Source organism: Salvelinus fontinalis, unplaced genomic scaffold (genome assembly GCF_029448725.1).
Source record: "Salvelinus fontinalis isolate EN_2023a unplaced genomic scaffold, ASM2944872v1 scaffold_0021, whole genome shotgun sequence".
NCBI lineage: Eukaryota > Metazoa > Chordata > Actinopteri > Salmoniformes > Salmonidae > Salvelinus > Salvelinus fontinalis.
The window spans coordinates 396,349-422,892 of NW_026600230.1; the positions used below are offsets into that span (position 1 = coordinate 396,349).

General features: G+C 47.1%; 1 protein-coding gene across 1 annotated transcript; it reads right to left on the bottom strand.

Moving 5' to 3' along the window:
• Window positions 1-745: 745 nt before the first annotated feature.
• LOC129842180 (F-box only protein 32-like) lies at window positions 746-20,462 on the bottom strand. The gene is made up of 9 exons (XM_055910610.1): window positions 20,156-20,462; window positions 18,266-18,381; window positions 18,084-18,133; window positions 17,876-17,968; window positions 11,980-12,073; window positions 9,990-10,174; window positions 8,128-8,310; window positions 5,655-5,798; window positions 746-901 (listed from the first exon to the last, which is right to left on the bottom strand). Exons 1-9 carry the CDS (start codon window positions 20,266-20,268, stop codon window positions 812-814), a joined length of 1,068 nt encoding a protein of 355 aa, XP_055766585.1. The 5' UTR covers window positions 20,269-20,462; the 3' UTR covers window positions 746-811.
• Window positions 20,463-26,544: the final 6,082 nt, after the last annotated feature.

Below are 26,544 nucleotides of genomic sequence, written 5' to 3' on the forward strand. Positions count from 1 at the left end.
CACTCCAATCAGAATTGGGAGAACACTCATTTATAATGACGGAAGCTTTCAGGACTTGAGTGTGTGTGTGTGGCAAATGAGGAAGTGTTAAACTTCAAGAACATTGATAAGAGGGAGTAGGCCTACTGAATCATTGGGAGAGTTAACATCTATGTTAGCAGTGACTTTTGTGCTGTTATTAGTTTATATTCCATTAAAAACATTGATACAGATTTTTCTCTCTTTCCCTTACAATCCAAACATAGTATGCCTATAACTCAGTGCACTGCTTTTTAAAATATATTTTTTAGGGCCAAATTTGATCAAATATATATATTTTTTAAACTAATGCTATTAACTCTATTAATTATTTTAATCGTTTGACAGCCCTATTTAAAACTAAACAAATTCACTTTTTGCAAATTATTTCCTTTCTGCAAAACATTTAAACTTAGTATGCTGTTACGGTAGCCATGCCATAACTGCACTCAGGAAGAGAAGTGCATTTAATTTGAATTTAAATTTAAAAAAGGACCAAACTTATTTAATAAACTTCAGAGTACTCTGTTCCGCCTCTCTTTGATCAGTTTGTCAAGTTCACTTGTTCTCAGCTGTAGAACGCCATCTCCCAGAATCCTCCGCTCTCCCGACCAAGAATTTGATTGCATCATTTTCCCCTCTGCTTCCTCTCCCCAGTGTCACGGTGACCAGGAATCAAATGCACCATCACCACTATACACATACTAAAAGGGCCTGTTTGAATTCATTTGATCACACTATAAACAGTTCTTTTACTGTATGTACAAAAAGTCACTCAGGCTCTGTGTGGCTCTCAGAACTTGAAGAGGTTGATAAAGCCTTGTGGAGAAACAGGCTTACAGCAGCTCTCTGTGTTGTTGGCTGTGCACGGGTGGTTCGTATCCTGAAACCACACGGAGAGAGAGAATTTAGTATAGTAAATTAATTCGAAAAAAACAGAAAGAGAGACAGAGAGACAGAGAAAGAAAGAGAGATAAAGAAAGAGAGACAGAGAAAGAAAGAGAGACAGAGAAAGAAAGAGAGAGAGATAAAGAAAGAGAGAGATAAAGAAAGAGAGAGATAAAGAAAGAGAGAGATAAAGAAAGAGAGAGATAAAGAGATAGAAAGAGAGAGAAAGAAAGAGAGAGAAAGAAAGAGAGAGAAAGAAAGAGAGAGACACAGAGAGACACAGAGAGAGACAGAGAGAGACACAGAGAGACACAGAGAGACACAGAGAGACACAGAGAGACACAGAGAGACACAGAGAGACACAGAGAGACACAGAGAGACACAGAGAGACACAGAGAGACACAGAGAGACACAGAGAGACACAGAGAGACACAGAGAGACACAGAGAGACACAGAGAGACACAGAGAGACACAGAGAGACACAGAGAGACAGAGAGAGACAGAGAGAGACACAGAGAGACACAGAGAGACACAGAGAGACAGAGAGAGACACAGAGAGACACAGAGAGACACAGAGAGACACAGAGAGACACAGAGAGACACAGAGAGACACAGAGAGACAGAGAGAGACAGAGAGAGACAGAGAGAGACAGAGAGAGACAGAGAGAGACAGAGAGAGACAGAGAGAGACACAGAGAGACACAGAGAGACACAGAGAGACACAGAGAGACACAGAGAGACACAGAGAGACACAGAGAGACACAGAGAGAGACACAGAGAGAGACAGAGAGAGAGACAGAGAGAGAGACAGAGAGAGAGACAGAGAGAGAGACAGAGAGAGAGACAGAGAGAGAGACAGAGAGAGAGACAGAGAGAGAGACAGAGAGAGAGACAGAGAGAGAGACAGAGAGAGAGACAGAGAGACAGAGAGAGAGACAGAGAGAGAGACAGAGAGACAGAGAGAGAGACAGAGAGAGAGACAGAGAGAGAGACACAGAGAGAGACACAGAGAGAGACACAGAGAGAGACACAGAGAGAGAGACAGAGAGAGAGACACAGAGAGAGACACAGAGAGAGAGAGACAGAGAGAGAGAGACAGAGAGAGACAGAGAGAGAGACAGAGAGAGACAGAGAGAGAGACAGAGAGAGAGACAGAGAGAGAGACAGAGAGAGAGACAGAGAGAGAGACAGAGAGAGAGACAGAGAGAGAGACACAGAGAGAGACACAGAGAGAGACACAGAGAGAGACACAGAGAGAGACACAGAGAGAGACACAGAGAGAGACACAGAGAGAGACAGAGTTAGACAGAGAGAGACAGAGTTAGACAGAGAGAGACAGAGTTAGACAGAGAGAGACAGAGAGAGAGACAGAGAGAGAGAGAGACAGAGAGAGAGAGAGACAGAGAGAGAGAGAGACAGAGAGAGAGAGAGACAGAGAGAGAGAGAGACAGAGAGAGAGAGAGACAGAGAGACAGAGAGACAGAGACAGAGAGACAGAGAGACAGAGACAGAGACAGAGAGAGAGAGAGACAGAGAGAGAGAGAGACAGAGAGAGAGAGAGACAGAGAGAGAGAGAGACAGAGAGAGAGAGAGACAGAGAGAGACAGAGAGAGACAGAGAGAGAGACAGAGAGAGAGACAGAGAGAGAGACACAGAGAGAGACACAGAGAGAGACACAGAGAGAGACACAGAGAGAGACACAGAGAGAGACACAGAGAGAGACACAGAGAGAGACACAGAGAGAGACACAGAGAGAGACACAGAGAGAGACACAGAGAGAGACACAGAGAGAGACACAGAGAGAGACAGAGAGAGAGACAGAGAGAGAGACAGAGAGAGAGACAGAGAGAGAGACAGAGAGAGAGACAGAGAGAGAGACAGAGAGAGAGACAGAGAGAGAGACAGAGAGAGAGACAGAGAGAGAGACAGAGAGAGAGACAGAGAGAGAGACAGAGAGAGAGACAGAGAGAGAGACAGAGAGAGAGACAGAGAGAGAGACAGAGAGAGAGACAGAGAGAGAGACAGAGAGAGAGACAGAGAGAGAGACAGAGAGAGAGACAGAGAGAGAGACAGAGAGAGAGACAGAGAGAGACAGAGAGAGAGAGAGAGAGAGAGACAGAGAGAGAGAGAGAGAGAGAGAGACAGAGAGAGAGACAGAGAGAGAGACAGAGAGAGAGACAGAGAGAGAGACAGAGAGAGAGACAGAGAGAGAGACAGAGAGAGAGACAGAGAGAGAGACAGAGAGAGAGACAGAGAGAGAGACAGAGAGAGAGACAGAGAGAGAGACAGAGAGAGAGACAGAGAGAGACAGAGAGAGACAGAGAGAGAGAGACAGAGGCAGAGAGACAGAGAGAGAGAGACAGAGAGAGAGAGACAGAGAGAGAGAGACAGAGAGAGAGAGACAGAGAGAGAGAGACAGAGAGAGAGAGACAGAGAGAGAGAGACCAAAACAAAGGCAAAATCTACTCGTGTTTTGTAGATTTCAAGAAAGCATTTGATTCAATTTGGCACGAAGGTCTTTTTTATAAACTAATAGAAAGTGGTATTGGAGGGAAAACATATGATTTTATTAAATCAATGTACACTAAAAACAAATGTGCGGTTAAAATTGGCAACAAGCAAACAGACTTCTTCTCTCAGGGGCGGGGAGTGAAACAGGGCTGCCCAATAAGTCCAACATTATTTAACATCTACATTAATGAATTGGCAAAAACATTAGAAGAATCGGCAGCACCTGGTATCACCCTACAAAACACTGAAATCAAGTGTCTGCTGTACGCAGATGACCTGGTGCTGCTGTCTCCCACTAAAGAGGGGTTACAGCAGCACCTAGATCGTCTTCACAGGTTCTGTCAGACCTGGGCTCTGACCGTTAACCTAAAAAAAACAAATATAATGATATTCCAAAAAAGGTGGGGAAATAAGGATGACAAATATAAATTCTATTTGGACACAGTTCTATTAGAACACACCAAAAACTACACATATCTAGGACTAAATATGAGCAACACAGGTAGCTTTCACATGGCTGTGAATGAGCTGAGAGACAAAGCAAGAAGAGCATTCTATGCCATTAAAAGGAACATCAAAATTGAAATTCCAATTAGAATCTGGCTCAAAATTTTTCAATCAGTTATAGAACCAATTGCTCTATATGGCAGTGAAGTATGGGGTCCACTCTCTAATAATGAATTCACTAAATGGGACAAACATCCAACTGAAATATTGCATGCAGAGTTTTGCAAGACTGTATTGCAAGTACAAAGAAAAACTCCAAATAACGCATGTAGGGCAGAATTGGGCCAATACCCCCTCCTCATTCGAATAGAAAAAAGAGCCATCAAATTTTACAACCATCTAAAAACAAGTGACCCCAAAACATTCCATCACACAGCTCTACAATGTCAAGAGATGAAACCAGAGAAGAGTCCCCTCAGCCAGCTGGTTCTGAGGCTCAGTTCACCAACCCAAACCAACCCCATAGAGCCTCGGGACAGCCCTCAGAAAATCTGGCCCAACCAAATCATCACAAAACAAAAAGAAAAATATATAACCTATTGGAAAGACACCACAAAAAATCAAAGTAAACTTCAATGCTATTTGGCTCTAAACAGACAGTACATGGTGGCAGACTATCTGACCACTGTGACTGATAGAAAACTGAGGAAAACATTGACTAGGTACAGACTCAGTGAGCACCGTCTGGCTATAGAGACCGGTCGTCACAGACAAACCTGGCTGCCCAGAGAGGACAGGCTGTGCTCACTCTGCTCCAGAGGAGAGGTAGAGACAGAGGTGCATTTCCTACTACACTGTGACAAATACTCAGACCTAAGAGCATATTTCTTTCCCAAAATTATAACTCAATACAAAGAATTTGAAACTATAAAAGATGAAGAAAAAATCAAATATTTATTGGGTGAAAAGCCAAAATGTGCAGTTTTGGCAGCCAAATATGTGTCCTCCTGCCACAACCTGAGGGACAGCCAGTGAAAAATGCAAAGTAATATTGATAATATTTCCCATTTAGCTTAGTTTTGTTTTGTCTTTCATACCAGGTCATATGTCTTCTCAAGTCATATTGACACTGGTCTACTACTGTTGCTTTAATTTATTGTTGTTCTGATTAATATTGTTGTTGTTGTTAATGGTAATCCCATGTCCACTACTACTGTTATTATTGCTGTTGGTCCCACCATTTATTTATATATAAATATATATATATTTTGTATATATATACATATATATTTGATTTTTATTTTTCGATATGTATACTTTGACAATGTAAGTAATAACGAACCTACCATGTCATTAAAGTCAATTGAATTGAATTGAATTGAGAGACAGAGAGAGAGAGAGACAGAGAGAGAGAGAGACAGAGAGAGAGAGAGACAGAGAGAGAGAGACAGAGAGAGAGAGACAGAGAGAGAGAGACAGAGAGAGAGAGACAGAGGCAGAGAGACAGAGAGAGAGAGACAGAGAGACAGAGAGAGAGAGACAGAGAGACAGAGAGACAGAGGCAGAGAGACAGAGAGAGAGAGACAGAGAGAGAGAGACAGAGAGAGAGAGACAGAGAGAGAGACAGAGAGAGAGAGACAGAGAGAGAGAGACAGAGAGAGAGACAGAGAGAGAGACAGAGAGAGACAGAGGCAGAGAGACAGAGAGAGAGAGACAGAGAGAGAGAGACAGAGAGAGAGAGACAGAGAGTGATGCTGGAATGAGATATTCTGAAGTGTTCCCAGCGCTACCTTCCAGAAGAGGATGTGGCAGTGTGTGCAGAACTGCAGGGTTTCACTGTATTGCTCTCTGACAGGGTAGCAGCGACACAGCTTAAAGTACATCTTCTTCCACTCCAACTGGCCCTTGTCTGACACCATCAGACGCTTACGGATCTGCACAGAGAACACACACACACACAACCTTGAGTCATGTTTTTACTCCATGGCCTTTTTGAGTGGCAGATCAGAAGTGTTGTCCTGTATGTAAAATGCTTGCAGCTTTTGAGATGTGCACTGAAACAATACTAGATGCATTCAGCTTGTGTTAATTGCTTCTTAACTATGTGGTGCAGAGCTGGGTTTAATGAGGCTTCATAACAGTCAAGCAAAACGGGTATCCATTTATTCCATTAGACCATGAAGATCCAAACTGTCCATGAACGCATGTGACGAGGCGTGAGGGCGTGCGGAGGTACAGTGAATTACGAAGTCATTCAGACCCCTTGATCTTTAACACATTTTGGTACGCTACAGCCTTATTCTAAAATGGATTAAAAATAAATAAAAAAACATATCCTCAATCTACACACACAATGACAAAGCGAAAACAGGTTTTCAGGAGTCCTGTTTCCATTGATCATCCTTGAGATGTTTCTACAACTTGGAGTCCACCTGTGGTAAATTCAATTGATTGGACATGATTTGGAAAGGCACACACCTGTCTATGTAAGGTCCCACAGTTGACAGTGCATGTCAGAGCAAAAACCAAGCCATGAGGTCAAAGGAATTGTCCGTAGAGCTTCGAGACAGGATTGTGTCGAGGCACAGATCTGTGGAAGGGTACCAAAACATTCATGCAGCATTGAAGGTCCCCAAGAACACAGTGGCCTCCTTTCTTAAATGGAAGAAGTTTGGAACCAGCAAGACTCTTCCTAGAGCTGGCCGCCCAGCCAAACTGAGCAATCTGGGGAGAAGGGTTTTGGTCAGGGAGGTGACCAAGAACCAGATGGTCATTCTGAAAGAGCTCCAGAGTTCCTCTGTAGAGATGGGAGAACCTTCCAGAAGGACAACCATCTCTGCAGAAGTCCACCAATCAGGCCTTTATAGAAGAGTGGCCAGACGAAAGCCACTCAGTGAAAAGCACATAACAGCCCACTTGGAGTTTACCAAAAGGCACCTAAAGACTCTAAGACCATGAGAAACAAGATTCTCTTGTATGATGAAACCAAGATTGAAATCTTTGGCCTGAATGCCAAGCGTCACATCTGGAGGAAACCTGCCACCATCCCTACGGTGAAGCATGGTGGTGGCAGCATCATGCTGTGGGGATGGTTTTCAGCGGCAGAGACTAGTCAGGATGAACGGAGCAAAGTACAGAGAGATCCTTGATGAAAACCTGCTTCAAAGCGCTCAGGACCTCAGACTGGGGTGAAGGTTCACCTTCCAACAGGACGACAACCCTAAGCACACAGCCAAGACAACGCAGGAGTGGCTTTGGGACAAGTCTGAATGTTCTTGAGTGGCCCAGCCAAGGCTCGGACTTGAGCCAGATCGAACATCTCTGGAGAGACATGAAAATAACTGTGCAGCGACGCTCCTCATCCATCCTGACAGAGCTTGAGAGGATCGGCAGAGAAGAATGTGAGAAACTCCCCAAATACAGGTGTACCAAGGTTGTAGTGTCATACCCAAGAAGACTAGAGGCTGTAATCGCTGCCAAAGGTGCTTCAACAAAGTACTGGGTAAAGGGTCTGAATACTTATGTAAATGTAATATTTCAGTTTGTATTTTTTAATAAAATGTTTGTCATTATGGGATATTGTGTGTAGATTAAGGGGGGGGGGGGGGATGATTTAAATACATTTTAGAATAAGGCTGTATGTAACATAACAAAATGTGGAAAAAGTCAAAGGGTCTGAATACTCCAAAAGCCCTGTGTGTGTGTGTGTGTGTGTGTGTGTGTGTGTGTGTGTGTGTGTGTGTGAGAGAGAGAGAGAGGGGACATATTTAACTATACTTGTGGGGATCACAAGTCCCTACAAGAATAATAAACAAACTAACATTTGACCAACTGGGGGACATTTTGTTAGTCCCAACAGGGTCAAATAATATTTCTAGGGGGTTTAGGGTCAAGGTTAGAATTAGGTTAAAGGTTAGGAGCTAGGGTTAGAGTTTCAGGGTTAAGGTTAAGGAAAATAAGATTTTAAAAAAATGGGACTGAATTGTGTGTCCCCACAAAGTTAGTTATACAAGACTGCGTGTGTGTCTGTAACGGATGTGAAATGGCTAGCTAGTTAGCGGTGGTGCGCGCTAATAGCGTTTCAAATCGGTGACGTCACTCGCTCTGAGACCTTGAAGTAGTGGTTCCCCTTGCTCTGCAAGGGCCGCGGCTTTTGTGGAGCGATAGGTAACGATGCTTCGTGGGTGGCTGTTCGGGGCGAGGACGACGGTCTAAAGTTATACTGTTACATCTGTGTATGTGTAAATAAATCCATGTCTGTACCTGTCGGTCAGTGAAGTGGTGCTGACAGAGCCTCTTCCACAGCAGCCTGTCCTCAGTGAGTTGTCCCAGGTCTGGAGTCACCTGTCCCAGACTGACCAGGTCCCGGCCATCTGACAGACGCTCCATGATGTTCAGCTGCAGGTTGACAGGCAGGTCTGTTAGGCTCATACCCTTAGACACAGGCTGGAGGGGGGGGGGGGGGGGGGGGGGGGGACAGAGACTTACATAGGGTGGAAGACTTTTGGTTTGGCTTCCTTTCTACCTTCAGCAATAATATATTCCTTATATTCATTCTAATTAAAGGGGAAGGCATCTCTAGTCCTGGGGGTGTCAATATCAGTGATTGGCTGAATTCCAACCTACCTGCTCTCACAGGTCTAAAAGAAAGAAGGTAAATCCAGAAACGTGGAAATGCCTGCAGCATTCCAGGACCAGAGCGGCCTTCCCCCCCACTCTAATAGAGCGGCCTTCCCCCCCACTCTAATAGAGCGGCCTTCCCCCCCCACTCTAATAGAGCGGCCTTCCCCCCCCACTCTAATAGAGCGGCCTTCCCCCCCCACTCTAATAGAGCGGCCTTCCCCCCCCCACTCTAATAGAGCGGCCTCCCCCCCCCCCACTCTAATAGAGCGGCCTCCCCCCCCCCACTCTAATAGAGCGGCCTCCCCCCCCCCCACTCTAATAGAGCGGCCTCCCCCCCCCCACTCTAATAGAGCGGCCTCCCCCCCACTCTAATAGAGCGGCCTTCCCCCCCACTCTAATAGAGCGGCCTTCCCCCCCCCACTCTAATAGAGCGGCCTTCCCCCCCCACTCTAATAGAGCGGCCTTCCCCCCCCACTCTAATAGAGCGGCCTCCCCCCCCCACTCTAATAGAGCGGCCTCCCCCCCCCACTCTAATAGAGCGGCCTCCCCCCCCCCACTCTAATAGAGCGGCCCCCCCCCCCCCCACTCTAATAGAGCGGCCTTCCCCCCCCACTCTAATAGAGCGGCCTTCCCCCCCACTCTAATAGAGCGGCCTTCCCCCCCACTCTAATAGAGCGGCCTTCCCCCCCACTCTAATAGAGCGGCCTTCCCCCCCACTCTAATAGAGCGGCCTTCCCCCCCCACTCTAATAGAGCGGCCTTCCCCCCCCACTCTAATAGAGCGGCCTTCCCCCCCATTCTAATAGAGCGGCCTTCCCCCCCATTCTAATAGAGCGGCCTTCCCCCCCATTCTAATAGAGCGGCCTTCCTCCCCATTCTAATAGAGCGGCCTTCCCCCCCCATTCTAATAGAGCGGCCTTCCCCCCCATTCTAATATAGCGGCCTTCCCCACATTCTAATATAGCGGCCTTCCCCACATTCTAATAGAGCGGCCTTCCCCCCCATTCTAATATAGCGGCCTTCCCCCCCATTCTAATATAGCGGCCTTCCCCACATTCTAATATAGCGGCCTTCCCCACATTCTAATATAGCGGCCTTCCCCACATTCTAATATAGTGGCCTTCCCCACATTCTAATATAGTGGCCTTCCCCACATTCTAATATAGTGGCCTTCCCCACATTCTAATATAGCGGCCTTCCCCACATTCTAATATAGTGGCCTTCCCCACATTCTAATATAGTCTTTCATTTCCTTGACAGATTCCTCTTCATCCTGTAACTAACTGTAGGATGTTCTCCATGCTAACTAGCTAACTAACTAACTAACTAACTAACTAACTAGCTAGCTGTGCCTGTCCTACTCACCCTGTTGATCTGAATATTGTCCAGCTGTTGTTGCCACTGCAGGATGTTCTCCATGCTAACTAGCTAGCTAACTAACTAGCTAACTAACTAGCGAACTAACTAGCGAACTAACTAACTAGCTGTGCCTGTCCTACTCACCCTGTTGATCTGAATATTGTCCAGCTGTTGTTGCCACTGCAGGATGTTCTCCATGCGATGGACCCAACAGTTGATGTTCCCCACCAGAACAGACTTCCCCATATCCTGCACCAGGCCACACAGAGACACGTACAGGGTCTGAAGGAGCTCCTTGATGGGACGAACATTCTGCTGGTCATCTAGGACTGTGGAGGGAGAGGACAGGAGAAACATGTTCAGCAACTCTCAGGAAGACAAAAACGGCAGTAGATTTCAATAGTACTTCTAAAACGTTGTATTAGGAATGTGTTATTGTAAAAAAACAAAAAGGACACGCCGTGTCAATGCAGTGAATACACACGGTGTTCTGTGTCCCTTGGCAGTGCTATTTACACCCCCCGTTCTAGTGCTATTTACACCCCCCCGTTCTAGTGCTATTTACACCCCCCGTTCTAGTGCTATTTACACCCCCCCGTTCTAGTGCTATTTACACCCCCCGTTCTAGTGCTATTTACACCCCCCCGTTCTAGTGCTATTTACACCCCCCGTTCTAGTGCTATTTACACCCCCCGTTCTAGTGCTATTTACACCCCCCGTTCTAGTGCTATTTACACCCCCCGTTCTAGTGCTATTTACACCCCCCGTTCTAGTGCTATTTACACCCCCCGTTCTAGTGCTATTTACACCACCCGTTCTAGTGCTATTTACACCCCCCGTTCTAGTGCTATTTACACCCCCCGTTCTAGTGCTATTTACACCCCCCGTTCTAGTGCTATTTACACCCCCCGTTCTAGTGCTATTTACACCCCCCGTTCTAGTGCTATTTACACCACCCGTTCTAGTGCTATTTACACCCCCCCGTTCTAGTGCTATTTACACCCCCCCGTTCTAGTGCTATTTACACCCCCCCGTTCTAGTGCTATTTACACCCCCCCGTTCTAGTGCTATTTACACCCCCCGTTCTAGTGCTATTTACACCACCCGTTCTAGATCTACCAACGGGCTCATTACATTACCTAAACAACCTGATCCTTTGTTTAGCTGAAGGAACATTTAGTGTAAACTAAATCAGACCACAGAGGACTGTGTGTTGACTGTTATTTATTTCCACTGAGAACCATTATGTCGTGGCCATGAATCGTTACACCTCCTATCATTTAAAACACACGCCGGTCACCGAGCTGATGGTCCAATGGGTTTTGATGACATTTATATGACCTGGTCTCTTGAGCATGATACGAGGAAGTATGGAGGTCGTAATGCCCCACAGACCTGGTCATTGAGGTTGTTGACATTAGAGGTAGTATGGAGGTCGTAATGCTCCACAGACCTGGTCATTGAGGTTGTTAACATTAGAGGTAGTATGGAGGTCGTAATGCACCACAGACCTGGTCATTGAGGTTGTTGACATTAGAGGTAGTATATGCAGGTCGTAATGCCCCACAGACCTGGTCATTGAGGTTGTTGACATTAGAGGTAGTATGGAGGTCGTAATGCCCCACAGACCTGGTCATTGAGGTTGTTAACATTAGAGGTAGTATGGAGGTCGTAATGCCCCACAGACCTGGTCATTGAGGTTGTTGACATTAGAGGTAGTATGGAGGTCGTAATGCCCCACAGACCTGGTCAGTGAGGTTGTTGACATTAGAGGTAGTATGGAGGTCGTAATGCTCCACAGACCTGGTCATTGAGGTTGTAATGCCCCACAGACCTGGTCATTGAGGTTGTTGACATTAGAGGTAGTATGGAGGTCGTAATGCACCACAGACCTGGTCATTGAGGTTGTTGACATTAGAGGTAGTATGGAGGTCGTAATGCCCCACAGACCTGGTCATTGAGGTTGTTGACATTAGAGGTAGTATGGAGGTCGTAATGCTCCACAGACCTGGTCATTGAGGTTGTTGACACGATAAGAGGAAGTATGCAGGTACACAATAATAAACTAGGAAGTCATGAAGAAAATTAGAGAGGGGGGGAGACAGACGGAGTTTGAAACAGAAAGAGAGCTCACCTTTCTGCACCACTCTCTCCAGGATGTTCATGTAATTTTTCTGAGCCACTCCGCTGAGCGAGGGCAGCTGGGACTTGGCAATGAGCTCCAGCAGCTAGAGAGAGAGAGGAGAGAGGAGAGAAAGAGAGAGAGAGAGAGACAGAAAACAGACATAAATATCAGCAGGTCTACTGTCAGACTCACAGACTCTCTGTTCCTCCATTACTTACTGTTTGCTATGCTTCTCTGTCTCTGCGTCACAAATAGCAAGGCCCTGGTCAAAAGTAGTGCACTACAAAGGGAATAGGGTGCCATTTGTGACTCAAGCTGTTCCTCCATGACTTACTGCTTATTTTGCTTCTCTCTCTCTGTATGTTTGGAAAGACAGACGGGGCTCATTTCAAAACAACAATCTCCAGGTCTCTATCAGCAGACTGTAGGAACGGAGGAGGTGTCTCCAGGTCTCTATCAGCAGACTGTAGGAACGGAGGAGGTGTCTCCAGGTCTCTATCAGCAGACTGTAGGAACGGAGGAGGTGTCTCCAGGTCTCTATCAGCAGACTGTAGGAACGGAGGAGGTGTCTCCAGGTCTCTATCAGCAGACTGTAGGAACGGAGGAGGTGTCTCCAGGTCTCTATCAGCAGACTGTAGGAACGGAGGAGGTGTCTCCAGGTCTCTATCAGCAGACTGTAGGAACGGAGGAGGTGTCTCCAGGTCTCTATCAGCAGACTGTAGGAACGGAGGAGGTGTCTCCAGGTCTCTATCAGCAGACTGTAGGAACGGAGGAGGTGTCTCCAGGTCTCTATCAGCAGACTGTAGGAACGGAGGAGGTGTCTCCAGGTCTCTATCAGCAGACTGTAGGAACGGAGGAGGTGTCTCCAGGTCTCTATCAGCAGACTGGAGGAGGTGTCTCCAGGTCTCTATCAGCAGACTGTAGGAACGGAGGAGGTGTCTCCAGGTCTCTATCAGCAGACTGTAGGAACGGAGGAGGTGTCTCCAGGTCTCTATCAGCAGACTGTAGGAACGGAGGAGGTGTCTCCAGGTCTCTATCAGCAGACTGTAGGAACGGAGGAGGTGTCTCCAGGTCTCTATCAGCAGACTGTAGGAACGGAGGAGGTGTCTCCAGGTCTCTATCAGCAGACTGTAGGAACGGAGGAGGTGTCTCCAGGTCTCTATCAGCAGACTGTAGGAACGGAGGAGGTGTCTCCAGGTCTCTATCAGCAGACTGTAGGAACGGAGGAGGTGTCTCCAGGTCTCTATCAGCAGACTGTAGGAACGGAGGAGGTGTCTCCAGGTCTCTATCAGCAGACTGTAGGAACGGAGGAGGTGTCTCCAGGTCTCTATCAGCAGACTGTAGGAACGGAGGAGGTGTCTCCAGGTCTCTATCAGCAGACTGTAGGAACGGAGGAGGTGTCTCCAGGTCTCTATCAGCAGACTGTAGGAACGGAGGAGGTGTCTCCAGGTCTCTATCAGCAGACTGTAGGAACGGAGGAGGTGTCTCCAGGTCTCTATCAGCAGACTGTAGGAACGGAGGAGGTGTCTCCAGGTCTCTATCAGCAGACTGTAGGAACGGAGGAGGTGTCTCCAGGTCTCTATCAGCAGACTGTAGGAACGGAGGAGGTGTCTCCAGGTCTCTATCAGCAGACTGTAGGAACAGAGGAGGTGTCTCCAGGTCTCTATCAGCAGACTGTAGGAACGGAGGAGGTGTCTCCAGGTCTCTATCAGCAGACTGTAGGAACGGAGGAGGTGTCTCCAGGTCTCTATCAGCAGACTGTAGGAACGGAGGAGGTGTCTCCAGGTCTCTATCAGCAGACTGTAGGAACAGAGGTGGTGTCTCCAGGTCTCTATCAGCAGACTGTAGGAACGGAGGAGGTGTCTCCAGGTCTCTATCAGCAGACTGTAGGAACGGAGGAGGTGTCTCCAGGTCTCTATCAGCAGACTGTAGGAGGTGTCTCCAGGTCTCTATCAGCAGACTGTAGGAACGGAGGAGGTGTCTCCAGGTCTCTATCAGCAGACTGTAGGAACGGAGGAGGTGTCTCCAGGTCTCTATCAGCAGACTGTAGGAACAGAGGAGGTGTCTCCAGGTCTCTATCAGCAGACTGTAGGAACGGAGGAGGTGTCTCCAGGTCTCTATCAGCAGACTGTAGGAACGGAGGAGGTGTTTGGAAACTCTACACCTGGCTAGAACTCTCTATCCCATCATGACTCAGTGGATACACAGACACATTCTTCAGAGGGACATCTATGCATGAATCCTATAGGGGCTTGAGAGCGTGTGTGTGTGTGTGTGTGTGTGTGTGTGTGTGTGTGTGTGTGTATGTGTGTGTGTCTCTCCCCCTGTTTGTTTACATGCCTACAGTATCACTGTCACTTTAATGAAACCACTAGAACACTGTTCCCACTGGCCAGGTGTCTAGTCCAACACAGTGTACACCACGGCCAGGGTGGCATGTGTGGCATGCAACAACAGACACAGCTACTGACATCATGGAGAAACGGGTCCTTACAACATCTCTGGACAGGACATGTGACCATTGTCAGCAGCCCCCAACACAACACAAGAGCCCATTAAGGCATCTGCTTCCCATCCCAAACTGTTTATATATATATATATATATATATATTTGATCTTCGTGAGTTTTTTTTTTGCGGTTGTTAGTGCAGAACATTGTGTCTCAAGCCAAGCCTCAGTTGGTAGCCTCAGTCTACAACCCTTCGCCAGTGATTGGTCAACAGTAGGAGTTCAGTTGAAGTGATTGGTCAACAGTAGGAGTTCAGTTAATGGGTTTGTTTTCCTTCAACTGAAGAACAAAATCGTTTTCATGCACATTTTTTTCCACTTGAAAAATACTGAACCAAAAACATCTTTGTTAGATTGTAAAATTGTGTGACTAAGATCTCCTCTGTAAAAATGAATGACAGATTGGGGGCGGATCCCGAGTGGCGTAGCGGTTTAAGAGGCGTCACTACAGACCCGGGTTCGTTCCCAGGCGGTGTCACAACCGGCCGTGATCGGGAGTCCCATAAGGCGGCACACAATTGGCACAGCGTCGTCCGGGTTAGGGGAGGGCTTTACTTGGCTTATCGCGTTCTAGCGACTCCTTGTGGCGGGCCGGGCGCCTGCAGGACATTGTGTCAGAGTGTGGAGGAATGGCAGCAGTAGGTCAGGACATTGTGTCAGAGTGTGGAGGAATGGCAGCAGTAGGTCAGGACATTGTGTCAGAGTGTGGAGGAATGGCAGCAGTAGGTCAGGACATTGTGTCAGAGTGTGGAGGAATGGCAGCAGTAGGTCAGGACATTGTGTCAGAGTGTGGAGGAATGGCAGCAGTAGGTCAGGACATTGTGTCAGAGTGTGGAGGAATGGCAGCAGTAGGTCAGGACATTGTGTCAGAGTGTGGAGGAATGGCAGCAGTAGGTCAGGACATTGTGTCAGAGTGTGGAGGAATGGCAGCAGTAGGTCAGGACATTGTGTCAGAGTGTGGAGGAATGGCAGCAGTAGGTCAGGACATTGTGTCAGAGTGTGGAGGAATGGCAGCAGTAGGTCAGGACATTGTGTCAGAGTGTGGAGGAATGGCAGCAGTAGGTCAGGACATTGTGTCAGAGTGTGGAGGAATGGCAGCAGTAGGTCAGGACATTGTGTCAGAGTGTGGAGGAATGGCAGCAGTAGTTCAGGACATTGTGTCAGAGTGTGGAGGAATGGCAGCAGTAGGTCAGGACATTGTGTCAGAGTGTGGAGGAATGGCAGCAGTAGTTCAGGACATTGTGTATATATATGTGTGTACTTTTAGCCACCACTCTACACTAACTAAACGTCACCGTAGCTCTGTCGGTCTCCATTTCCACTAACCCAGAGAGTATTGCCTAATAGATCAACGTGTAGCTGTGTTAACCCAGAGAGTATTGCCTAATAGATCAACGTGTAGCTGTGTTAACCCAGAGAGTATTGCCTAATAGATCAACGTGTAGCTGTGTTAACCCAGAGAGTATTGCCTAATAGATCAACGTGTAGCTGTGTTAACCCAGAGAGTATTGCCTAATAGATCAACGTGTAGCTGTGTTAACCCAGAGAGTATTGCCTAATAGATCAACGTGTAGCTGTGTTAACCCAGAGAGTATTGCCTAATAGATCAACGTGTAGCTGTGTTAACCCAGAGAGTATTGCCTAATAGATCAACGTGTAGCTGTGTTAACCCAGAGAGTATTGCCTAATAGATCAACGTGTAGCTGTGTTAACCCAGAGAGTATTGCCTAATAGATCAACGTGTAGCTGTGTTAACCCAGAGAGTATTGCCTAATAGATCAACGTGTAGCTGTGTTAACCCAGAGAGTATTGCCTAATAGATCAACGTGTAGCTGTGTTAACCCAGAGAGTATTGCCTAATAGATCAACGTGTAGCTGTGTTAACCCAGAGAGTATTGCCTAATAGATCAACGTGTAGCTGTGTTAACCCAGAGAGTATTGCCTAATAGATCAACGTGTAGCTGTGTTAACCCAGAGAGTATTGCCTAATAGATCAACGTGTAGCTGTGGTTCCATGATCGTTGTTGCGTCACCCTATGGGCCCTGCTTAAAAAGTAGTGCACTATATAGGGAATAGGGTGCCATAGGGCTCTGGTCTAAAGTAGTGCACTACACTATATAGGGAATATGGTGCCATTTGGGGTCCTGGACAAAGTAGTGCACTATATTATATAGGGAATAGAGTGCTATTTGGGACGCAGTGCTTGTTTCCTGATCTGTGGTAAACCTGATCTGCGCGGTAAACCTGATCTGCGCGGTAAACCTGATCTGTGGTGATCTGCGGTAAACCTGATCTGCGCGGTAAACCTGATCTGTGGTGATCTGCGGTAAACCTGATCTGCGCGGTAAACCTGATCTGCGCGGTAAACCTGATCTGCGCGGTAAACCTGATCTGCGCGGTAAACCTGATCTGCGCGGTAAACCTGATCTGCGCGGTAAACCTGATCTGCGCGGTAAACCTGATCTGCACGGTAAACCTGATCTGCACGGTAAACCTGATCTGCGCAGTAAACCTGATCTGCGGTAAACCTGATCTGCGGTAAACCTGATCTGCGGTAAACCTGATCTGCGGTAAACCTGATCTGCGGTAAACCTGATCTGCGTAACCGAGAACCTCACTAATACCATGCAGCAGCAGTAGTACACTAACCTGGACAACACATCCCAGACCAATATATATATCGGCCCCTACTACCGTTACCTAGATATTATTCTGATGATAGTCTGTACACACTGTTCAGAATAATCTAGTTCTCTTTTAAAAATCAACAGAGAGACGTGTTCAAAGCAAACCACCAAACACACACCGTATCTCTCTCTCCCTCACAGTCTCTCTCTCGCTCCTTCACAGTCCGCTGTGAGTTAAGAGAATATCTCCAAAGAGCCTCGTCTGGAGAGAAGTGATAAGGCCCGGAGAGAGAGAGAGACAGCAGAGAGAGAGAGAGAGAGAGAGAGACAGCAGAGAGAGAGAAACAGAAGAGAGACAGAAACAGCAGAGAGACAGAGATGAAGCAAGGAAGAGAAGAGAGCGAGCAAGAGACCTACACACCCAGAACATAACACACCCCTTTAAAACCCCTCAGTACTGTGTCTGAGGTTAACCCTTTAAAACCCCTAGTGTACTGTGTCTGAGGTTAACCCTTTAACAAGGTTAAAACCCCTACTCTCTGTGGTAACACCCTTTAATGTTCAACACTACATTAGTATGAATGCACAATGTGATATTTGTCATTTTCCTAAAGTGACGCCAAAGGACAATTCACATCCTCAGATGGACAATAAAGTTATGTTCCCATCTCATAGTAATCCTCAGAAGAACAATAAAGTTATGTTCCCATCTCATGGTAATCCCTTCATGATGATTTAACACAGAAGCAGCAGGGAGAAGTCAACTCACCCGCACGACATAGTTGAACCTCCTGTTGTCCTTGATGGCGCTGCAGAAGTCCAGCCGGTTGAACGCTTCTCCCAGAGTGCAGTAACCATGACGCTGGGATAATTACAACGATCGGGTATTAGTGTCTGGTTCACTGCAACAAGGGGTATACCGTAACTGTTTATGTTTACAATGTTAATAAAAAAAGACAAAAAGAGTTCTTCCTTACCTCTTTAGTGCTTCCTTTGTGGACGTAAATCCATTTCTCTTTGTGGAAATCTGTAGGTAAGAAGGAGAGAGTGTTATTGAAGACGCTCATGAAAAAGCATCACTGTGCAGAGGACCATTTCCTGTGTGCATTTCTTTATAATGTCATTGGCCAGTAATGTAATATTGTAGATTAAAATTTACAAGGAATCTTGGCGTTGTTGTTCATGAAGTCTTTCCTTCTCTTCTTCGCTGCCATGTCGTATGTGAGAGACAGACGCAGATTCTCCTGGAAGCACTCGTCCTCTGTTTTGCAATAGCTGGAAGACAGATCGTACATCCTGTTAGCAATAGCTGGAAGACAGACCGTACATCCTGTTAGCAATAGCTGGAAGACAGACCGTACATCCTGTTAGCAATAGCTGGAAGACAGACCGTACATCCTGTTAGCAATAGCTGGAAGACAGACCGTACATCCTGTTAGCAATAGCTGGAAGACAGAACGTACATCCTGTTAGAAATAGCTGGAAGACAGACCATACATCCTGTTAGCAATAGCTGGAAGACAGACCATACATCCTGTTAGCAATAGCTGGAAGACAGACCGTACATCCTGTTAGCAATAGCTGGAAGACAGACCATACATCCTGTTAGCAATAGCGGGAAGACAGACCGTACATCCTGTTAGCAATAGCGGGAAGACAGACCGTACATCCTGTTAGCAATAGATGGAAGACAGACCGTACACCCCGTTAGCAATAGCTGGAAGACAGACCGTACACCCCGTTAGCAATAGCTGGAAGACAGACCGTACACCCCGTTAGCAATAGCTGGAAGACAGACCGTACACCCCGGTTAGCAATAGCTGGGAGACAGAACATACACGTCTGGTGTACAAAAAGCTAAACTTATGTACTTAAAAACATTTAAAAAAAAAGTGTTATCATTGTATGACATGTTTTTAAAAAAATGTCTCATTTGAGATGATGATACTATGGTTTTCCCAATAGGTAGGCATATAGTTGGCTTTCTATTTGCCTGGAGTCAGGATACACTGTAATTCCAACAGATGTCTACTAATCCCATCACTTGTACCGTAGTTATTTATAGCACAATGATTAACGAGTAGGAACACAGGCTCAAACACACAATAACAGCAAAAGCGGTCTCCTGCTTAGCCACAGTTTAACAGCGAGAACAAATACCGTGTTGTGAGTAACGTCACATAGGGTTCTATCACTTATCTATGTATCACTTATTTTAGAGGTAGACCGGATGTCAAATTGTCAATATGTATATATATTTTTTTATCTTTCTCTGTCCCCCTGCCGCAATCTCTCAATTCAAGGGGCTTTATTGGCATGGGGAAACGTATGTTAACATTGCCAACGCAAGTGAAGTAGATAATAAACAAAAATGTGTCTCTCTCTCTATCGCTCTCAGAGCATTAAACGGGAAAATTCCTTGGATAACTTGATGGCGCACTTCTGTTGTTCTCAGTGTCACTAGCTGGTGTCGACGCTTGTAAGAAATTGTATTAGATATTGGTAACTTGTTTTAACAACTTCTCAACATTACCTATAAGTTGACACAACATACACACCCCCTCTTTCTCTTGGACATATGCTGGACACATAGGACATATACACGGCACCCACAATTCCCCTCCCCCATGACAATCACACAGACACACCCAACCCATGGTTGGACCTCAGGACAAAGAACTCTCAGGAACCAATGGAACGTGGACACCAGGCCTGATCAGGACTACCCAAGACCCAGATCGACCAACCGGAAGGCCGGACTCGCAGATCTACCTACTTTGCTTGTTGACTATATAGTACTGAACATTTCTGGAAACTGCCTCTTTCCCGGACGATTCACTAGGAGTCAGACTGAAAGAGCCTTGCTGCAAGATTTTACTAAGATATCTTTACATGTAATTAAACGGCCTTATTATAAAATATCCACCTCGTCCTATTGTCTCCTCTTGTTCTCCTGTCAACAGTAAACGTTTTATTAACACGCTGCTCAAGTCAAACTGTATCAGGAAGCACAAACATAACAAAAATAAATTCAGTTTCCGATACTGACCTCACGTCTGAGTCATTGCTGTTTTTGTCGTCTGAAGAATAGTTTTTCCATCCCTCTTCAGTTTTAACCCAGCTCTGACCGGGGGACCGCCAATCCTGTCCAAGAAAAGGCATTGTCGACAGTTTAAATCAACAGCGCCGAAAGAAAATTACACCTCCGACTTTTATGTTGAAGTACGTTAAATGTTGTAAGATACAGGTTTGTTTTTGTCTCCCCGTCTGGTCTTCAATAACGTGTTTGATGTCTTGTCTAGTATTGTGACTGCGCAGCGGCCTTTATATTCGCCAGTGAACAATCCGGAAAGTCAACACTTGAGCTCCTCCCCCCGTTTGGAAACTGTGCAGAAACACGTGGCTTTGTTTATCTTCTTCACTATTGCAAAACGACCCAGGGAAGGAATACTGTCACCCACAATGGGTGTTTGGGGGCAAGTGGCCTGTGCTGGAAGAAACATTAACCATTTTATACCGCTGAATCAGAGCTTTTTCTTTTGACCTAGACACAACACACCCTTCTTGATGACTTAGTTAAAATAATCTTATGGCAAATAAATAAATAAAAAACACAGGCCAGAACTCCTCCCTTCCCATAACTCCTCCATTCCCCTGAGTCATCCCTGGAAGTTAAAAATGAAGTCTCTTCTCAGGATTACAGGGTTACATTAGGGGGGGAAACAGGATTCTGCTAGAGTGCAGGGTTACATTAGGGGGGAACAGGATTCTGCTAGAGTGCAGGGTTACATTAGGGGGGAACAGGATTCTGCTAGAGTGCAGGGTTACATTAGGGGGGAAACAGGATTCTGCTAGAGTGCAGGGTTACATTAGGGGGAAACAGGATTCTGCTAGAGTACAGGGTTACATTAGGGGGGGAAACAGGATTCTGCTAGAGTGCAGGGTTACATTAGGGGGAAACAGGATTCTGCTAGAGTGCAGGGTTACATTAGGGGGGGAAACAGGATTCTGCTAGAGTGCAGGGTTACATTAGGGGGAAACAGGATTCTGCTAGAGTGCAGGGTTACATTAGGGGGGGAAACAGGATTCTGCTAGAGTGCAGGGTTACATTAGGGGGAAACAGGATTCTGCTAGAGTGCAGGGTTACATTAGGGAGGAAACAGGATTCTGCTAGAGTACAGGGTTACATTAGGGGGAAACAGGATTCTGCTAGAGTGCAGGGTTACATTAGGGGGGGAAACAGGATTCTGCTAGAGTGCAGGGTTACATTAGGGGGGGAAACAGGATTCTGCTAGAGTGCAGGGTTACAGTAGGGGGGGAAACAGGATTCTGCTAGAGTGTAGGGTTACATTAGGGGGAAACAGGATTCTGCTAGAGTGCAGGGTTACATTAGGGGTGAAACAGGATTCTGATAGAGTGCAGGGTTACATTAGGGGGGGAAACAGGATTCTGCTAGAGTGCAGGGTTACATTAGGGGGGGAAACAGGATTCTGCTAGAGTGCAGGGTTACATTAGGGGGGAAACAGGATTCTGCTAGAGTGCAGGGTTACAGTAGGGGGGGAAACAGGATTCTGCTAGAGTGCAGGGTTACATTAGGGGGAAACAGGATTCTGCTAGAGTGCAGGGTTACATTAGGGGGGAAACAGGATTCTGCTAGAGTGCAGGGTTACATTAGGGGGGGAAACAGGATTCTGCTAGAGTGCAGGGTTACATTAGGGGGGGAAACAGGATTCTGCTACATTAGGAAAACGTGAGATATAGAGGGGAGGGCGGTGAGATGACACGCCCTCTAGGAAAACATACACAAAACTAATAATTCCACCAAATATTTAGGATGATAATTTCATGGAGTCTGTGAAGGAAGAAACCACTTGGAAAAGTCAAATGAATGTCTTGTGTTGTAGGTTTCCTTGTAGCTGTGTGGACTAGTATTTTATCCTTGGGGCAAGTTTAGCCAATGGCCATGGGGTATCCAATGGTTGAGTCAATGGCAAGTTGAGCAAATTGAAGTATTTTCTTCCCAGGTATAATGCAAGGCATTATCGCTGGGATATGAGGTAACAACAGGGTCTGGACTATGTTAAAAGTGTTTAACTGGAGTCCCAGAGCCTCAGAGCAGGTGTCTCTGTAGAACAGACTGGGTAACTGGAGTCCCAGAGCAGGTGTCTCTGTAGAACAGACTGGGTAACTGGAGTCTCAGAGCAGGTGTCTCTGTAGAACAGACTGGGTAACTGGAGTCCCAGAGCAGGTGTCTCTGTAGAACAGACTGGGTAACTGTAGTCCCAGAGCAGGTGTCTCTGTAGAACAGACTGGGTAACTGGAGTCTCAGAGCAGGTGTCTCTGTAGAACAGACTGGGTAACTGTAGTCCCAGAGCAGGTGTCTCTGTAGAACAGACTGGGTAACTGGAGTCCCAGAGCAGGTGTCTCTGTAGAACAGACTGGGTAACTGGAGTCCCAGAGCAGGTGTCTCTGTAGAACAGACTGGGTAACTGGAGTCCCAGAGCAGGTGTCTCTGTAGAACAGACTGGGTAACTGGAGTCCCAGAGCAGGTGTCTCTGTAGAACAGACTGGGTAACTGGAGTCCCTGAGCCTCAGAGCAGGTGTCTCTGTAGAACAGACTGGGTAACTGGAGTCTCAGAGCAGGTGTCTCTGTAGAACAGACTGGGTAACTGGAGCCTCAGAGCAGGTGTCTCTGTAGAACAGACTGGAGTCCCAGAGTCTCAGAGCAGGTGTCTCTGTAGAACAGACTGGGTAACTGGAGTCTCAGAGCCTCAGACCAGGTGTCTCTGTAGAAGAGACTGGGTAACTGGAGTCTCAGAGCAGGTGTCTCTGTAGAACAGACTGGGTAACTGGAGCCCCAGAGCAGGTGTCTCTGTAGAACAGACTGGGTAACTGGAGTCCCAGAGCAGGTGTCTCTGTAGAACAGACTGGGTAACTGGAGCCCCAGAGCAGGTGTCTCTGTAGAACAGACTGGGTAACTGGAGTCCCAGAGCAGGTGTCTCTGTAGAACAGACTGGGTAACTGGAGTCCCAGAGCAGGTGTCTCTGTAGAACAGACTGGGTAACTGGAGTCCCAGAGCCTCAGAGCAGGTGTCTCTGTAGAACAGACTGGGTAACTGGAGTCCCAGAGCAGGTGTCTCTGTAGAACAGACTGGGTAACTGGAGTCCCAGAGCAGGTGTCTCTGTAGAACAGACTGGGTAACTGGAGTCCCAGAGCAGGTGTCTCTGTAGAACAGACTGGGTAACTGGAGTCTCAGAGCAGGTGTCTCTGTAGAACAGACTGGGTAACTGGAGTCCCAGAGCAGGTGTCTCTGTAGAACAGACTGGGTAACTGGAGTCCCAGAGCAGGTGTCTCTGTAGAACAGACTGGGTAACTGTAGTCCCAGAGCAGGTGTCTCTGTAGAACAGACTGGGTAACTGTAGTCCCAGAGCAGGTGTCTCTGTAGAACAGACTGGGTAACTGGAGTCTCAGAGCAGGTGTCTCTGTAGAACAGACTTGGTAACTGGAGTCCCAGAGCAGGTGTCTCTGTAGAACAGACTGGGTAACTGGAGTCCCAGAGCAGGTGTCTCTGTAGAACAGACTGGGTAACTGGAGCCTCAGAGCAGGTGTCTCTGTAGAACAGACTGGGTAACTGGAGCCTCAGAGCAGGTGTCTCTGTAGAACAGACTGAGTAACTGGAGCCTCAGAGCCTCAGAGCAGGTGTCTCTGTAGAACAGACTTGGTAACTGTAGTCCCAGAGCAGGTGTCTCTGTAGAACAGACTGGGTAACTGGAGTCCCAGAGCAGGTGTCTCTGTAGAACAGACTGGGTAACTGGAGTCCCAGAGCCTCAGAGCAGGTGTCTCTGTAGAACAGACTGGGTAACTGGAGTCCCAGAGCAGGTGTCTCTGTAGAACAGACTGGGTAACTGGAGCCCCAGAGCAGGTGTCTCTGTAGAACAGACTGGGTAACTGGAGTCTCAGAGCAGGTGTCTCTGTAGAACAGACTGGGTAACTGGAGTCCCAGAGCAGGTGTCTCTGTAGAACAGACTGGGTAACTGTAGTCCCAGAGCCTCAGAGCAGGTGTCTCTGTAGAAGAGACTGGGTAACTGGAGTCCCAGAGCAGGTGTCTCTGTAGAACAGACTGGGTAACTGGAGCCTCAGAGCAGGTGTCTCTGTAGAACAGACTGGGTAACTGTAGTCCCAGAGCAGGTGTCTCTGTAGAACAGACTGGGTAACTGGAGCCTCAGAGCAGGTGTCTCTGCCTGGTTGACTGGTCTGGCCTGGATTGTCCTGTTATACACAAAAGGTCACAGGTCACATTCAGACCACAGCCTAGAAACCTCAACAACACCAGACGAGACCAGATGAGACCAGAGGAGACCAGATGAGACCAGAGTAGACCAGAGGAGACCAGAGGAGGCCAGATGAGACTAGATGAGACCAGATGAGACCAGATGAGACCAGAGGAGACCAGATGAGACCAGATGAGACCAGAGGAGACCAGGTGAGACCCGAGGAGACCAGAGGAGACCAGGTGAGACCAGAGGAGACCAGATGAGACCAGATGAGACCAGAGGAGACCAGAGGAGACCAGGTGAGACCAGAGGAGACCAGGTGAGACCAGAGGAGACCAGATGAGACCAGAGGAGACCAGATGAGACCAGATGAGACCAGATGAGACTAGAGGAGACCAGATGAGACCAGATGAGACCAGATGAGACCAGAGGAGACCAGGTGAGACCAGAGGAGACCTGATGAGACCAGATGAGACCAGAGGAGACCAGAGGAGACCAGTGAGACCAGATGAGACCAGAGGAGACCAGAGGAGACCAGTGAGATTAGATGAGACCAGGTGAGACCAGATGAGACCAGAGGAGACCATATGAGACTGCATGGGGCTCAATTATGTGTTATGATATGGTATGATGTGTTATGATATGATGTGATATGATGTGTTATGATATGATGTGTTATGATATGAAGTGTTATGATATGTTGTGATATGATATGTTATGTTATTTTGTGCACACACAAATGTACACTTCCAGTCAGATGCACACTGAAACACTAACTATACATTCATAGTATTCTGTTTCTTTGTAACGTTGAGCAATGTGACAGTTGTTCTTCTCCCAAAATATCTTCCGCCGCAAAGTTACGCACCAGATGCAACCAGAGCCGGGGCTTTCCTAGAGGTCCACGTGGATGACATTTCCCTTGGTGAAACAGGACATTACAGACATTACACATTACAGAAACATCAAAGAAACAGCAGACTGGTGCGGCGTGGCCAAACACAACCAAACATTCAATCATAATATAATAATACAAAACAACAAATATATTATTGATTGGTAATCAGGTCAGTTAGTAGAGCATGACTCTTGTAATGCCAGGATAGTGGGTTGGATTCCCGGGAACACCCCCCCCCATACGGAAACAAAAGCATGTATATCCTGATTGTTTAAAAAAACAGACTCTCTCTCTCTCTCTCTCTCTCACTCCCTCTCTCTCTCTCTCTCTCTCTCTCTCTCTCTCTCTCTCTCTCTCTCTCTCTCTCTCTCTCTCTCTCTCTCTCTCTCTCTCTCTCTCTCTCTCTCGCTCTCTCTCTCGCTCTCTCTCTCTCTCTCTCTCTCTCTCTCTCTCTCTCTCTCTCTCTCTCTATCTCTGTGTTTGTGTTGTGGCAGACAGACAGCACCTGACCATCCCGTCTCTCTCTCTCTCTCTCTCTCTCTCTCTCTCTCTCTCTCTCTCTCTCTCTCTCTCTCTCTCTCTCTCTCTCTCTCTCTCTCTCTCTCTCTCTCTCTCTCTCTCTCTCTCTCTCTCTCTCTCTCTCTCTCAGTGTTGTGGCAGACAGACAGCACCTGACCATCCCGTCTCTCTCTCTCTCTCCACCTGTTTCTGTCCCTCTTCAGTGTAATCAGTTTCATCATCTCCCAGGTGGTGTTGTGAAACTGTTCTGTGGTCTCCAGGCTGTCACATCTGCCTGTCACGAAGCCAGTGGAGCAACCGGCAGTCCACATGACTCACAGCGGTGTAATGTTCCCCCTCTCCTGTTTGTTTACTAAAATAACCCCAGATCACCTATAGTTTCCAGCGCCCCTCCTGCCCCCCTTTCACCCCTCACCCTTTACTGGTTGGCACGGAACAATCTGCTTTTCAAAGAAATGTCAGTTGAGATCCTATAATAACTACTACCTGCGTATATACTGTACATGTATGGAGGGGAGGGAGGGGGTTTATAACATTCACCTTTTCCACCAATCATGACGTTGGGATGTCACGAGACTGTCATTTACTCAGCATAGATGTTGGGCTGTCACGAGACTGTCATTCACTCAACATAGATGTTGGGCTGTAACGAGACTGTCATTCACTCAACATAGATGTTGGGCTGTAACGAGACTGTCATTTACTCAGCGTAGACGTTGGGCTGTCACGAGACTGTCAGTCACTCAG

Excerpts from the sequence above, each read along its gene's own strand:
- LOC129842180 (XM_055910610.1), bottom strand. The coding sequence starts at position 20,268 with ATGCCTTTTCTTGGACAGGATTGGCGGTCCCCCGGTCAGAGCTGGGTT. Across the intron at positions 5,799-8,127 it reads ACCACTTCACTGACCGACAG|ATCCGTAAGCGTCTGATGGT; the intron begins GTACAGACATGG and ends TTCTCTGTGCAG. Across the intron at positions 902-5,654 it reads GCCACATCCTCTTCTGGAAG|GATACGAACCACCCGTGCAC; the intron begins GTAGCGCTGGGA and ends GTGTGGTTTCAG.